The sequence below is a fragment of the Cataglyphis hispanica genome, chromosome 8 (genome assembly GCF_021464435.1).
Source record: "Cataglyphis hispanica isolate Lineage 1 chromosome 8, ULB_Chis1_1.0, whole genome shotgun sequence".
NCBI classification, from domain to species: domain Eukaryota; kingdom Metazoa; phylum Arthropoda; class Insecta; order Hymenoptera; family Formicidae; genus Cataglyphis; species Cataglyphis hispanica.
In genome coordinates, this window is record NC_065961.1 from 8,289,793 (window position 1) to 8,303,401 (window position 13,609).

The window sequence follows — 13,609 nt, forward strand, 5'->3', positions numbered from 1 at the left end:
AAACTAATTTTATCAATATCTATAGGTATAATTGTATCAAATGAAGAGAAATATATATATATATATATAATTGTGAATCAACAACGTACAATATCTTACTACATACGAATGCAAAGTTGAAAGCAATAAAGTTTATTTTTATTTTTAAAAGTCTGTAACGGAAAATTTAGAAACTTGCCACAATGAAAATATCAGATTATCAGAACATATGCCTTAGTATTATAAATATTTGTAAGTGATCTTTAAGTATCGACAAAGAGGAATTATAAGTATTATATTTTTTATTCGTTAAAGGAGAAAAAGAGAGACAGAAATATAATTTTCATAAAAATTTTTTTTCAACAACTTAAAAAAATTGCACAATTTTAATAGATTTTATTTTTTGTACATACACTTGCGAATAAAAAATGTAAGTTTATTTTAATTTCAAATATTTATGCAGTTTTCGCAAATAAATAAGGTAGGTATATATTAGCATACAGATACAGCGGACTCTCGCATTTCTTCATATTTTATTATGAATTTTTAAATAATTTTTCATATCTGTTTTATATTAATTGGTTGAATGCATTGCAAAAGAAAGAGGGTCATTTTTATATTCACATTTCACGATTATCACTCACACATGGTAAAAATCAGAAAGATAAATCTGATGATGAAAATTTGCTACAAGTAAAAACTTATATATAGTTGAAATTTAATTCTGAACTAATTTTTTGAATGTAAAATGCACTGTAAAACTCAGACAGACTTTCATATAACAGTCTACAGTACATTACTATGTACAAAATATAAATCAAGAGTTGGAAGTATTTTTATACTATTTTACACTATGAAATAACGAAACTTTATATCGTTGTTACATCTTCCCAGTATCAGTATCTTTTCATTCAGTATCTCGGAATGGTTTCCATCGATACCATACATGAGTGATAAAAATTTCTCTTTGTTTGCAAACGAAACGGCATTCATGATTATCACACTCATTTTTTCTACTTCAGTGAACTATTTTTTTTTCCGCGAACGATATCCGCGAGTATTATCTACTTTTAGAATCATATTATCGGAATTATATATCTTGCGGTTGATGTGCACGCAAGGCATAAGTATAAGCTCTATAGCTATAGTACTTTTCATAATTGTACGTTTTGAGCATGAACCATAAACAACGTTTTCTCTTTTTTTTCGTTCGCAAGAATTCGGAAAATCATAACGCGACGAATAATGTCCCGCGAGTTTTTTATTATATTTTTTTGCCTTATTAATTAATGTATTATTTATCCTTTTTCGCTTCTACTTGCGTTTGATCCGATTGTTGCGTTCCATTTGTGAGTTGCGACGGATGATCTTCATATCTGAAGCGCATAAAAATTTCATATATATATAAATGGTAGATATAAGAAACAAATGACACAAATTCAGATTAGAATTAAAAGATACTTACGAAAACAATGCCTTGAGATCTCCTTTGACTAACGCTAATAGTAAGGGCGTGCCTACACACGCGGGTACTAAATATAATAAAGCAGGTTGCGCATGATTAAATAAGTGCATGATCATCATGGTGGCAAGTAATCCCATGAAATATGCAAAGAACGTCGAATAAAAGTAAACATTCGTCTTCCTACTAAGACTGTTATCAAATCGCAGCAGTAACGCGATAAAGATACCAGGCAATACAATGTCACCCAATCCCAGCATGGCAAAATTATTAGCGCTTAAGCCCTTTTCTAAAAGATCTTGTGGAAAAACGAGTTTAATGGGCACTTCAAAGGATTTTGCGACCGTCACCATTACATCTGTACCAAATACCCAAAAGGCATCATAAAATAAAAGACCACAGAGCAAAATGCAACCAGTCACGACATTGTTGAGATGTAATAATTCGACTCCATTTATGGCAAAGGCTATACCAAATAGATTGTTAGCTATCCAGTGCTGAAAAAACAGATAAAAAATATAGAAAATGCAAATTGTAAATTCAAAAATCTAAATTAAATCTTTTTTTTTTTTTTTTTTATTCTTACTTTCTTTAAAAGATACCAAGCACCCACAAATGAACAGCATATAAGACAAACAATGTCATGTAGATTAAATTTGTAGTTAATTATATGCTCTTCTTTATCATCTTTTCCTTTCGTAAATAAAATGTGATATTGCGTTTTTGGAATCGCAGCAGGTACCAACGATGAGATCAACGGGCTAAAATTGTACAACTTTAAAATTTTTAATTTAATAATACTTAAATATTGCGAAACACACTTCAACAATTAAGACAAACTTCTTATTCGGATTACTAAAGAAAGTTCAGGATTTAAAAAAATTTAATTCTTTTCGGAAATTACCTCGTAAGATGACACAAAGCTAAAATGCCAAGAAAGAAAAAATATCCAGCCAATATCAGGTTAACATACTCTTTCGCAAATACCTGAAAAAATTATGTCGCGTAACGTTTTACAATTTCGAAAATACGATAATTCACACAACTATATCTATTAGCTATCAACCATCAACCATCATACAAACATATAATTACCTTATACAATATATACAAGCCAATTAACGTAACGCTGGAAATAAGAGGGAACATGGCAGCCTCTCTACGAGACATCGTGTCAGGTTGTTCGCCACTGGCTTTATATTGTTGCTGTAAAATATAACGCACGATGCAACAAATTAGGAATATAAATAAAAGAAAATATTCACGGATATACAATATTATTTCATATAGCTGCATACAAGTTAACGATCATTTTATCGAAAGAAAAACGTTAGCAGAAACGATGAAAAGAAAAAGAAAAATCTTATCATCATTCGAGATAAAAGATAATCATTAATCGTTGCAAAATATGACGAAAATTTGTTCCATAAATTCTCGCGGTATCGTCGAAGAAGAAACGAATGAAAAAATTTCGTAAAACACGCGTGCATTAAACATATGTGAAAGTACGTGGCTAACCTGCTGTTCCTTATGATGTCTGACGGCACGATAGCTACCGAAAAAAATCGGTAAAATAGCCATTATAATGAGACTACCGTAAGCAATCGCCATTCCTTCAGGTGTCGACGGCACTCTCGCAGTTGTCGCATTTCGATACTCGGTAATATTTTCCTTCGCCTGTGCCACGATATCTTCCACCGCGCTTGCCATCTTGAAAAAGTTGTCGCCGCTAACACAGTATATCTAGTAGTGCAACTCTCTCGATTTTGCGTTAGCCAAAAGATCGCGCATGCGTGAAATAAGTAAGTTGACCAGCGATATCCGAACTTTAAGGCCCTTACACAATGTGAGACGATAGCGATAGGAAGAAACGAATAACGATAGCGATACCGACAAACACTATTGAACGAGAGATTTATGTTTTCAAAAAAACAGTGTTCTTATTGGATATTGCCTATCGCTATCGCTATTCCTTTATTGTAATCGATATCGTTTCGTATTGCGCAAGGACCTTTACAAAATGCGAGGCGATACCTATAACGATAACATAGCGAAAGAAACAAAAAAAAAATTTCAACATTAGAGAATACATTCGGCTATGTAGAACGAAAGTAACAACAAACTTTCATGGAATAGGAATTTTGTATCTATCGTTTCGTAATACACCAATCATAATGTTCAGGGTTACAAATTTTTCCAAACTTTTTTTTTTTTTTTTATATATTGTTGCTGTTATTGTAGGTTCGGGTTCGGGGTGAGGTTAGGTTCGGGGTGAGGTTAGGTTCGGGGTGAGGTTAGGTTCGGGGGTGAGAGTTAGAGTTCAGGGGTGAGGATTAGGTTCAGGGGTGAGGTTAGGTTCGGGGTGAGGTTAGGTTCGGGGTGAGGTTAGAGTTCGAGGGTGAGGTTAGGTTCAGGGTGAGAGAGTTAGAGTTCGAGGGTGAGGTTAGGTTCAGGGTGGAGGTTAGGGATTCAGAGGTGGGTTAGGTTCAGGTTGGTGATTGGAGTTGGGTTCAGGACAGGTGAGGGATTAGGTTCAGAGGTAGGTTAGAGTTCAAGGTGAGGTTAGAGTTCGGTTAGGTATGGGAGTTAGGTTAAGAGTATATGAAAGTTAGGTTAGGTTAAGGTTCAGGTTAGGTTAGGATTGAGGTTAGGTTAGAGTTGGGTTAGGTTAAGGTTAGGTTGGGAGTTAGAGTTAAGAGTTGGGGTTGGGTTCCCACCGCCGCGTGCGGCCTTGTCGTGGCGGTGGGGCTCTGGCTGTAATGATCCCCTGGGGCTGTACCGGTAGGTTTAACCATGCCGGGGTGGTCCAGGGAGTAATAGCTGGCTAATGCATACCTAGAGGGTAGTGCCCCTTGAAGTAAATGCACTCGAGGAGATCAAACCTCGTTAAAAATCGGGAGTGACCAGCCCGGAGGCAGTTGTGATCTACCACTGGTCTAGGGGAAGGACAACCCTGACTACAAACCCGGCACGTCCATGCCGATAGTGGTGGTGTTCGCGCCACCACGGGGCCGGGGAGTTCACCCCGTTAACAAACCGGAGGCCGTCCCGTGAGGCAGACTTGGTCTGTCAACGGCCGGGGAGCCAACCCCGTTATCAAGGCCGTTTAAGGGTTGGGTGGGTTTTTCGGGGTTTTGGGGTGGGTAACTCCCTGGCATACGGAGAGGCTGCTTATGATCCCCAGGGCGATGCCGGCAGATTTAATCATACCGGTAAGGCCTGGTGTGGGAGGCGCCATAAAGTATGCCTAGAGGGTAGTGCCCCTCGAATCAAATGCACTCCTCGCAAGTTAAGCTGTGCGCAACCGTGGTGATGGCTGCATGGCTGGGGCGAGGTTAAAATGCTCAGTCTCGAACGGTGCCCCTGGGGAACCTGCCGAAACCCCAGGATATTTAGGCTTGTTCAGGTATGGCGGCTCTGCCTGGATGGACAGGATTTCCGACCACACTCGTGGGAACAAAATGGAAGAAACTGAAAACAAAACAAAACCAAAATTCAAATTAATGCGCAAGAATCAGGATGATGAAGGAGCAAAAAGAAGGAAGACGTGCAAGAGAGAGAAGGCATGATGGAAGAAAGGATGGAGGAGCTAATGAAGGAGCTGGATGAAAAGAAGGAAAGAAATAAGATTGATGTAGAGAAGATCGTAAGGGACTGGGACTCGGAGGGGTCCAGGAGTGTGTCGGTCCCCTGACTTCGTCGGCCCAGGAAATTCCTGCATCAACGTCTGTAAATAAAACAATGCCGTATCCTACACCCGATACACGCAAAGATGAGCCTGACAAGGGACAGCAAACGGGACCGTACTTAGAGTCCCAAGCTGCCAACCAGACTTGCAATGTGGCAAGTGAAACGAAAGATGGGCATCATACCTCCATACTCAATGTCCAACTGGACTCCTTCGGCAGGGAGCCCGCCGAGTTGCCCTGCTCCCCGGAGCAACCTGAGATCTTTCCGTCACAATTCTTGCAGATCGAAATGGGATCTCAAGAAGATCTGCAATCGGTGGTATCCACTTCGGCGTCAAGCAATTATATACTTCCCGGTAAAAGGAAACAAGACGAGGAAGTTGTTGAAGAAGTCGAGGAATCTGTTGATTCTTCTCGTGTGAGGCTTAGGCCACGGAGGCTGAAGAAACCTGCTAGGATTAGAGGTTAGAGTTAGGTTAGGTTTCAGGGTTGGGATTAGGTTGGAGTTGGGTTGGGTTAGGTTGGGATTAGGGTTAGGTTGGGATTAGGTTGGAGTTGGGATTAGGTTAGGTTGGGTTAGGTTAGGGTTAGGTTAGGTTGGGATTGGAGTTAGGTTGGGATTAGGTTAGGTTGGGAGTTGGGTTAGGTTAGGTTAGGTTGGGTTAGGATTCAGGTTAGGTTAGGTTAGGTTAGGTTGGGTTAGGTTAGGATTAGGTTAGGTTGGGATTAGGTTGGGATTAGGTTAGGTTAGGTTAGGTTGGAGTTGGAGTTAGGTTGGGATTGGGTTGGGATTGGGATTGGTTGGATTGGGATTGGGTTAGGTTGGGTTGGGAGTTGGGATTAGGTTAGGTTAGGTTAGGGATTAGGATTGGGATTGGGTTAGGTTGGGTTGGGATTAGGGTTGGGATTGGGTTGGGATTGGGATTCAGAGTTAGGTTGGGATTGAGATTGGGTTAGGATTCAGGTTGGGATTAGGATTAGGTTAGGATTGGGATTAGGTTAGGTTGGGATTGGGTTAGGTTGGGAGTTGGGATTGGGATTAGGTTGGGATTAGGTTGGGTTAGGTTCAGGTTAGGATTAGGATTGGGATTAGGATTGGATTCAGGTTGGGATTCAGGATTGGGATTAGGATTAGGTTGGGTTAGAGTTAGGTTGGGATTCAGGTTAGAGTTAGGTTAGGTTAGGGTTGGGATTAGGTTAGGGTTAGGTTGGGATTGGAGTTAGGATTGGGATTAGGATTGGGATTAGAGTTGGGATTAGGGTTAGGTTAGGTTGAGTTAGGTTAGGTTGGGATTGGGATTAGGTTAGGTTAGGTTAGGATTAGGTTGGGATTAGGTTGGGATTGGGATTAGGTTAGGTTAGGTTAGGTTAGGGTTGGGATTGGGTTAGGTTAGGATTGGGTTAGAGTTGGGTTAGGTTTAGGATTAGGTTGGGATTGGGATTGGGTTAGGTTGGGATTAGGATTGGGATTCAGGTTAGAGTTGGGATTGAGTTAGGATTAGGGTTGGGATTGGGATTCAGGAGTTAGGATTAGGTTGGGATTAGGGTTGGGATTGGGATTGGGTTGGGATTGGGATTGGGATTGGGTTAGGTTGGGGTTCAGGAGTTGAGTAGTTGGGATTGGGATTAGGTTAGGTTGGGTTAGGTTGGGAGTTAGGTTGGGATTAGGTTAGGATTAGGTTAGGTTGGGATTGGGATTAGGATTGGGTTAGGTTAGGTTAGATTAGGATTGGAGTTGGGATTGGGTTGAGGTTAGGTTAGGTTGGGATTGGGATTAGGTTAGGTTGGGATTAGGTTAGGTTGGGTTAGGTTGGGATTTAGGTTGGAGTTAGGTTAGGTTCAGGTTGGGATTAGGTTGGGTTAGGTTAGGGTTGGGATTAGGGTTAGGTTGGGATTGGGAGTTGGGATTGGGTTAGGTTCAGGTTCGGGATATGGGATTGGGATTCAGGTTAGGTTAGGTTCAGAGTTAGGTTAGGTTGGGTTAGGTTAGGTTGGGTTGGGATTGCAGGTTGGGATTGAGGTTGGGATTGGGATTGGGATTGAGGATTGGGTTCAGGTTAGGGTTAGGATTGAGGTTAGGAGTTGGGATTAGGTTGGGATTAGGTTAGGTTAGGTTGGGTTGGGATTGAGGTTAGGTTGGGTTGGGATTCAGGTTGGGATTGGGATTAGGTTAGGTTGGGTTAGGTTCAGGTTAGGTTAGGTTAGGTTGGGTTAGGTTAGGTTAGGTTGGGTTGGGATTAGAGTTGGGTTAGGTTAGGTTAGGGTTAGGTTAGGTTAGGTTAGGTTAGGTTAGGTTGGGAGTTAGGTTAGGTTAGGTTAGGTTGGGATTGGGATTAGGTTAGGTTGGGTTAGGTTGGGTTGGGATTGGGATTAGGATTAGGTTGGGATTGGGATTAGGTTAGGTTAGAGTTGGGATTGGAGGTTAGGTTGGGATTAGAGTTGGGATTAGGTTAGGTTAGGATTGGGATTCAGGTTAGGTTAGGTTAGAGTTAGGATTGGGATTAGGTTGAGATTGGGTTAGGATTAGGATTAGGTTAGGTTAGGTTGAGGATTGAGGTTAGGTTAGGTTAGGTTGGGATTCAGGTTAGGTTGGTTAGTTGGATTGGGATTAGGTTAGGATTGGGTTGGGATTCAGGTTAGAGTTGGGATTGGGATTGGGATTAGAGTTGGGTTAGGTTGATTGGGTTGGGATTCAGAGTTAGGTTAGGTTAGGTTAGGATTGGGATTAGGATTAGGTTGGGATTGAGGTTGGGATTAGGTTGGGATTGGGATTGGGATTAGGTTGGGATTAGGTTAGGTTGGGTTAGGTTGGGATTAGGATTGGGATTGGGTTAGGTTAGGTTGGGTTAGGTTGGGTTAGGTTGGGATTGGGATTAGGTTAGGTTGGGATTAGGATTGGGTTAGGTTGGGTTAGAGTTAGGTTAGGTTGGGTTAGGATTGGGTTAGGTTGGGATTGAGGTTAGGTTAGGTTAGGTTAGGTTAGGATTAGGTTAGGTTAGGTTAGAGTTGGGATTAGGTTAGGTTAGGTTGGGTTAGGTTAGGTTAGGTTAGGTTAGGTTAGGATTGGGTTAGGTTAGGTTGGGATTAGGTTAGGTTGGGATTAGGTTAGGTTAGGTTAGGTTAGGTTGGGTTAGGTTAGGTTGGGATTAGGATTAGGTTAGGATTGGGATTAGGTTAGGTTAGGTTAGGTTGGGATTAGGATTAGGTTAGGTTAGGATTAGGTTAGGTTGGGTTAGAGTTAGGTTAGGTTAGGATTAGGATTGGGATTAGGTTGGGTTAGGTTAGGTTAGGTTGGGATTGGGATTCAGAGTTAGGATTGGATTAGAGTTAGGTTAGGTTAGGTTAGGATTAGGATTGGGATTAGGTTGGGATTAGGTTAGGTTGGGGTTGGGATTGGGATTAGGTTGGGTTAGGTTAGGTTGGAGTTAGGTTAGGTTGGGATTGGGTTAGGTTGGGATTGGGATTGGGATTGGGATTAGGGGTTGGGATTGGGATTAGGTTAGAGTTGGGTTAGGTTAGAGTTGGGATTAGAGTTAGGTTGGGATTGGGATTGGGATTGGGTTAGGTTAGGTTAGAGTTAGGATTAGGTTAGGATTAGGTTAGGTTAGGTTGGGATTAGGTTAGGTTAGGTTGGGATTGGGATTAGAGTTAGGTTAGGATTGGGATTGGGATTAGGTTAGGATTAGGTTAGAGTTAGGATTAGGTTAGGTTAGGTTAGGTTAGGTTAGGATTAGGTTAGGTTAGGTTAGGATTAGGTTAGGTTGGGATTAGGTTAGGTTAGGTTAGGTTAGGTTAGGATTGGGATTAGGTTAGAGTTGGGATTAGGTTGGGTTAGGTTGGGATTAGGTTAGGTTGAGTTGGGTTAGGTTAGAGTTGGGTTAGGTTAGAGTTGGGATTAGGTTGGGATTGGGTTAGGTTAGGATTGGGTTAGGTTAGGTTAGGTTAGGTTAGGTTGGGTTAGGTTGGGATTGGGATTAGGTTGGGATTGGGATTAGGTTGGGATTGGGTTAGGTTAGGATTGGGTTAGGTTGGGATTAGGTTAGGTTAGGTTGGGATTGGGTTGGGATTAGGTTAGGATTGGGATTGGGTTAGGTTGGGATTAGGTTGGGTTGAGGTTAGGTTAGGTTAGGTTAGGTTAGGTTAGGTTAGGTTGGGATTGGGATTGGGATTGGGTTAGGTTGGGATTAGGTTGGGTTGGGTTAGGTTAGAGTTAGGTTAGGTTAGGTTAGGTTGGGATTAGGATTGGGATTAGGTTAGGTTAGGTTAGGTTGGGATTAGGTTAGGTTGGGATTAGGTTAGGTTAGGTTGGGTTAGGTTGGGTTAGGTTGGGTTAGGTTAGGTTGGGATTGGGTTAGGTTGGGATTAGGTTGGGATTGGGTTGGGTTAGGTTAGGTTAGGTTGGGTTGGGATTAGGTTAGGTTAGGTTGGGATTAGGTTAGGTTGGGATTAGGTTAGGTTGGGTTAGGTTAGGTTAGGTTGGGATTAGGTTAGGTTAGGTTGGGTTAGGTTAGGTTAGGTTAGGTTAGGTTGGGATTGGGTTAGGTTAGGTTAGGTTAGGTTGGGTTAGGTTAGGTTAGGTTAGAGTTAGGTTGGGATTAGGTTAGGTTAGGTTAGGTTAGGTTGGGATTGGGTTAGGTTAGGTTGGGTTAGGTTAGGTTAGGTTAGGTTGGGTTAGGTTGGGATTGGGATTAGGTTAGGTTGGAGTTGGGATTAGGTTAGGTTAGGTTAGGTTAGGTTAGGTTGGGATTGGGTTAGGTTAGGATTAGGTTAGGTTGGGATTGGGTTAGGTTAGGTTAGGTTGGGTTAGGTTGGGATTAGGTTGGGTTAGGTTGGGATTGGGTTAGGTTAGGTTAGGTTGGGATTGAGGTTGGGTTAGGTTAGGTTAGGTTGGGTTAGGTTGGGTTAGGTTAGGTTGGGATTGGGTTAGGTTGGGATTGGGTTAGGTTAGGTTAGGTTAGGTTGGGATTGGGTTAGGTTAGGTTAGGTTGGGTTAGGTTAGGTTAGGTTGGGATTAGGTTAGGTTAGGTTAGGTTGGGATTGGGATTAGGTTAGGTTAGGTTAGGTTGGGATTGGGATTGGGTTAGGTTAGGTTGAGGTTAGGTTAGGTTAGGTTAGGATTAGGTTAGGTTGGGTTAGGTTAGGTTGGGATTAGGTTGGGTTAGGTTAGGTTAGGTTAGGTTGGGATTAGGTTAGGTTAGGTTGGGATTGGGATTAGGTTAGGTTGGGTTAGGTTAGGTTAGGTTGGGTTAGGTTAGGTTGGGATTGGGATTAGGATTAGGTTAGGTTAGGTTAGGTTGGGATTGGGATTAGGATTAGGTTAGGTTAGGTTAGGTTGGGATTGGGATTGGGATTAGGTTAGGTTGGGTTAGGATTAGGTTGGGATTGGGTTAGGTTAGGTTGGGATTAGGTTAGGTTAGGTTAGGTTAGGATTAGGTTGGGATTAGGTTAGGTTGGGTTAGGTTAGGTTAGGTTAGGATTAGGTTGGGATTAGGTTAGGTTAGGTTAGGTTGGGATTAGGTTAGGTTAGGTTAGGTTAGGTTGGGATTGGGATTAGGTTAGGTTGGGATTAGGTTAGGTTAGGTTAGGTTAGGTTAGGTTAGGTTGGGATTAGGTTGGGATTAGGTTAGGTTAGGTTAGGTTAGGTTAGGTTGGGATTAGGTTAGGTTAGGTTAGGTTAGGTTAGGTTAGGTTAGGATTAGGTTAGGTTAGGTTAGGTTAGGTTGGGTTAGGTTAGGTTGGGATTGGGATTAGGTTAGGTTAGGTTGGGTTAGGTTAGGTTGGGATTGGGTTAGGTTAGGTTAGGTTAGGTTAGGTTGGGTTAGGTTAGGTTGGGATTAGGTTAGGTTAGGTTAGGTTAGGTTGGGTTAGGTTGGGATTGGGTTAGGTTAGGTTAGGTTAGGTTAGGTTAGGTTAGGTTGGGTTAGGTTAGGTTAGGTTGGGATTAGGTTAGGTTAGGTTAGGTTAGGTTGGGATTGGGATTGGGTTAGGTTAGGTTAGGTTGGGATTAGGTTAGGTTAGGTTAGGTTAGGTTAGGTTAGGTTAGGTTGGGATTAGGTTAGGTTAGGTTAGGTTAGGTTAGGTTAGGTTAGGTTGGGTTAGGTTAGGTTAGGTTAGGTTGGGTTAGGTTAGGTTAGGTTAGGTTGGGATTAGGTTAGGTTGGGATTAGGTTAGGTTAGGTTAGGTTAGGTTGGGTTAGGTTAGGTTGGGATTGGGTTAGGTTAGGTTGGGTTAGGTTAGGTTAGGTTAGGTTAGGTTAGGTTAGGTTGGGTTAGGTTAGGTTGGGATTAGGTTAGGTTAGGTTGGGTTAGGTTAGGTTGGGATTAGGTTAGGTTAGGTTGGGATTGGGTTAGGTTAGGTTAGGTTAGGTTGGGATTGGGTTAGGTTAGGTTAGGTTAGGTTGGGTTAGGTTAGGTTGGGATTAGGTTGGGTTAGGTTGGGATTAGGTTAGGTTAGGTTAGGTTAGGTTGGGATTGGGATTAGGTTAGGTTAGGTTAGGTTAGGTTAGGTTAGGTTAGGTTGGGATTAGGTTAGGTTGGGATTAGGTTAGGTTAGGTTAGGTTAGGTTAGGTTGGGTTAGGTTAGGTTGGGATTGGGATTGGGATTAGGTTAGGTTAGGTTAGGTTAGGTTGGGATTGGGTTAGGTTGGGTTAGGTTAGGTTAGGTTAGGTTAGGTTGGGATTAGGTTAGGTTAGGTTGGGATTGGGTTAGGTTAGGTTAGGTTAGGTTAGGTTAGGTTAGGTTAGGTTAGGTTAGGTTGGGATTAGGTTAGGTTAGGTTAGGTTAGGTTGGGTTAGGTTAGGTTGGGATTAGGTTAGGTTAGGTTAGGTTAGGTTAGGTTAGGTTAGGTTAGGTTAGGTTAGGTTAGGTTAGGTTGGGATTGGGTTAGGTTAGGTTGGGTTAGGTTAGGTTGGGATTAGGTTAGGTTGGGTTAGGTTAGGTTAGGTTGGGATTAGGTTAGGTTAGGTTGGGATTAGGTTAGGTTAGGTTAGGTTAGGTTAGGTTAGGTTGGGATTGGGTTAGGTTAGGTTAGGTTAGGTTAGGTTAGGTTGGGATTAGGTTGGGTTGGGATTGGGTTAGGTTAGGTTAGGTTAGGTTGGGTTAGGTTAGGTTAGGTTGGGTTAGGTTAGGTTAGGTTGGGATTAGGTTAGGTTGGGTTAGGTTGGGTTAGGTTGGGTTAGGTTAGGTTAGGTTAGGTTAGGTTAGGTTAGGTTGGGATTGGGTTAGGTTAGGTTAGGTTAGGTTAGGTTAGGTTGGGATTAGGTTGGGTTGGGTTAGGTTGGGTTAGGTTAGGTTAGGTTGGGATTAGGTTAGGTTAGGTTAGGTTAGGTTGGGATTAGGTTAGGTTAGGTTAGGTTAGGTTAGGTTAGGTTAGGTTGGGATTGGGTTAGGTTAGGTTAGGTTAGGTTAGGTTGGGATTAGGTTAGGTTAGGTTGGGATTGGGATTAGGTTAGGTTAGGTTAGGTTAGGTTAGGTTGGGATTAGGTTAGGTTAGGTTGGGTTAGGTTAGGTTAGGTTAGGTTAGGTTAGGTTGGGATTGGGTTAGGTTAGGTTAGGTTAGGTTGAGGTTAGGTTAGGTTGGGTTAGGTTAGGTTAGGTTAGGTTGGGTTAGGTTAGGTTAGGTTAGGTTAGGTTAGGTTGGGTTAGGTTAGGTTAGGTTAGGTTGGGATTAGGTTAGGTTAGGTTAGGTTGGGATTAGGTTGGGTTAGGTTAGGTTAGGTTGGGATTAGGTTAGGTTAGGTTAGGTTAGGATTGGGTTAGGTTAGGTTGGGTTAGGTTAGGTTAGGTTGGGATTAGGTTAGGTTAGGTTAGGTTAGGTTAGGTTGGGTTAGGTTAGGTTAGGTTGGGTTAGGATTAGGTTAGGTTAGGTTAGGTTAGGATTAGGTTGGGATTAGGTTAGGATTAGGTTGGGATTAGGTTAGGTTGGGATTAGGTTAGGTTAGGTTAGGTTGGGATTGGGATTAGGTTAGGTTAGGTTAGGTTGGGATTAGGATTGGGTTAGGTTAGGTTGGGATTAGGTTAGGTTAGGTTAGGTTAGGTTAGGTTAGGTTAGGTTAGGTTGGGTTAGGTTAGAGTTAGGTTGGGATTGGGATTAGGTTAGGTTGGGATTAGGTTAGGTTAGGTTAGGTTAGGTTAGGTTAGGTTGGGATTGGGATTAGGTTGGGTTAGGTTAGGATTAGGTTAGGTTAGGTTAGGTTGGGATTAGGTTAGGTTAGGTTAGGTTGGGATTGGGATTGGGTTAGGTTAGGTTAGGTTAGGTTAGGTTGGGATTGGGATTGGGATTAGGTTAGGTTGGGATTAGGTTGGGTTAGGTTGGGATTAGAGTTAGGTTGGGATTAGGTTAGGTTAGGTTAGGATTAGGTTAGGTTAGGTTAGGATTGGGTTAGGTTAGGTTGGGATTAGGTTAGGTTAGGTTAGGTTGGGATTAGGTTAGGTTAGGTTAGGTTAGGTTGGGTTGGGATTGGGTTAGGTTAGGTTAGGT

At 42.0% G+C, this 13,609-nt stretch overlaps 1 protein-coding gene across 1 annotated transcript; it reads right to left on the reverse strand.

Moving 5' to 3' along the window:
• Positions 1-316: 316 nt before the first annotated feature.
• Positions 317-3,191, reverse strand: LOC126851813 (minor histocompatibility antigen H13). Its single transcript, XM_050596160.1, has 6 exons — positions 2,960-3,191; positions 2,537-2,647; positions 2,346-2,428; positions 2,028-2,202; positions 1,445-1,938; positions 317-1,355 (listed from the first exon to the last, which is right to left on the reverse strand). The coding sequence occupies exons 1-6, from the start codon at positions 3,149-3,151 to the stop codon at positions 1,274-1,276; spliced, it is 1,137 nt and encodes a 378-aa protein (XP_050452117.1). The 5' UTR covers positions 3,152-3,191; the 3' UTR covers positions 317-1,273.
• Between the last annotated feature and the right edge of the window lie 10,418 nt (positions 3,192-13,609).

Bases quoted from the DNA above. Each gene is read 5' to 3' on its own strand.
- LOC126851813 (XM_050596160.1), bottom strand. From the start codon at position 3,151: ATGGCAAGCGCGGTGGAAGATATCGTGGCACAGGCGAAGGAAAATATT. The intron at 2,648-2,959 runs GTTAGCCACGTA...TATATTTTACAG, and splicing joins GACATCATAAGGAACAGCAG to CAACAATATAAAGCCAGTGG. The intron at 2,203-2,345 runs GTAATTTCCGAA...GTACAATTTTAG, and splicing joins GCTTTGTGTCATCTTACGAG to CCCGTTGATCTCATCGTTGG.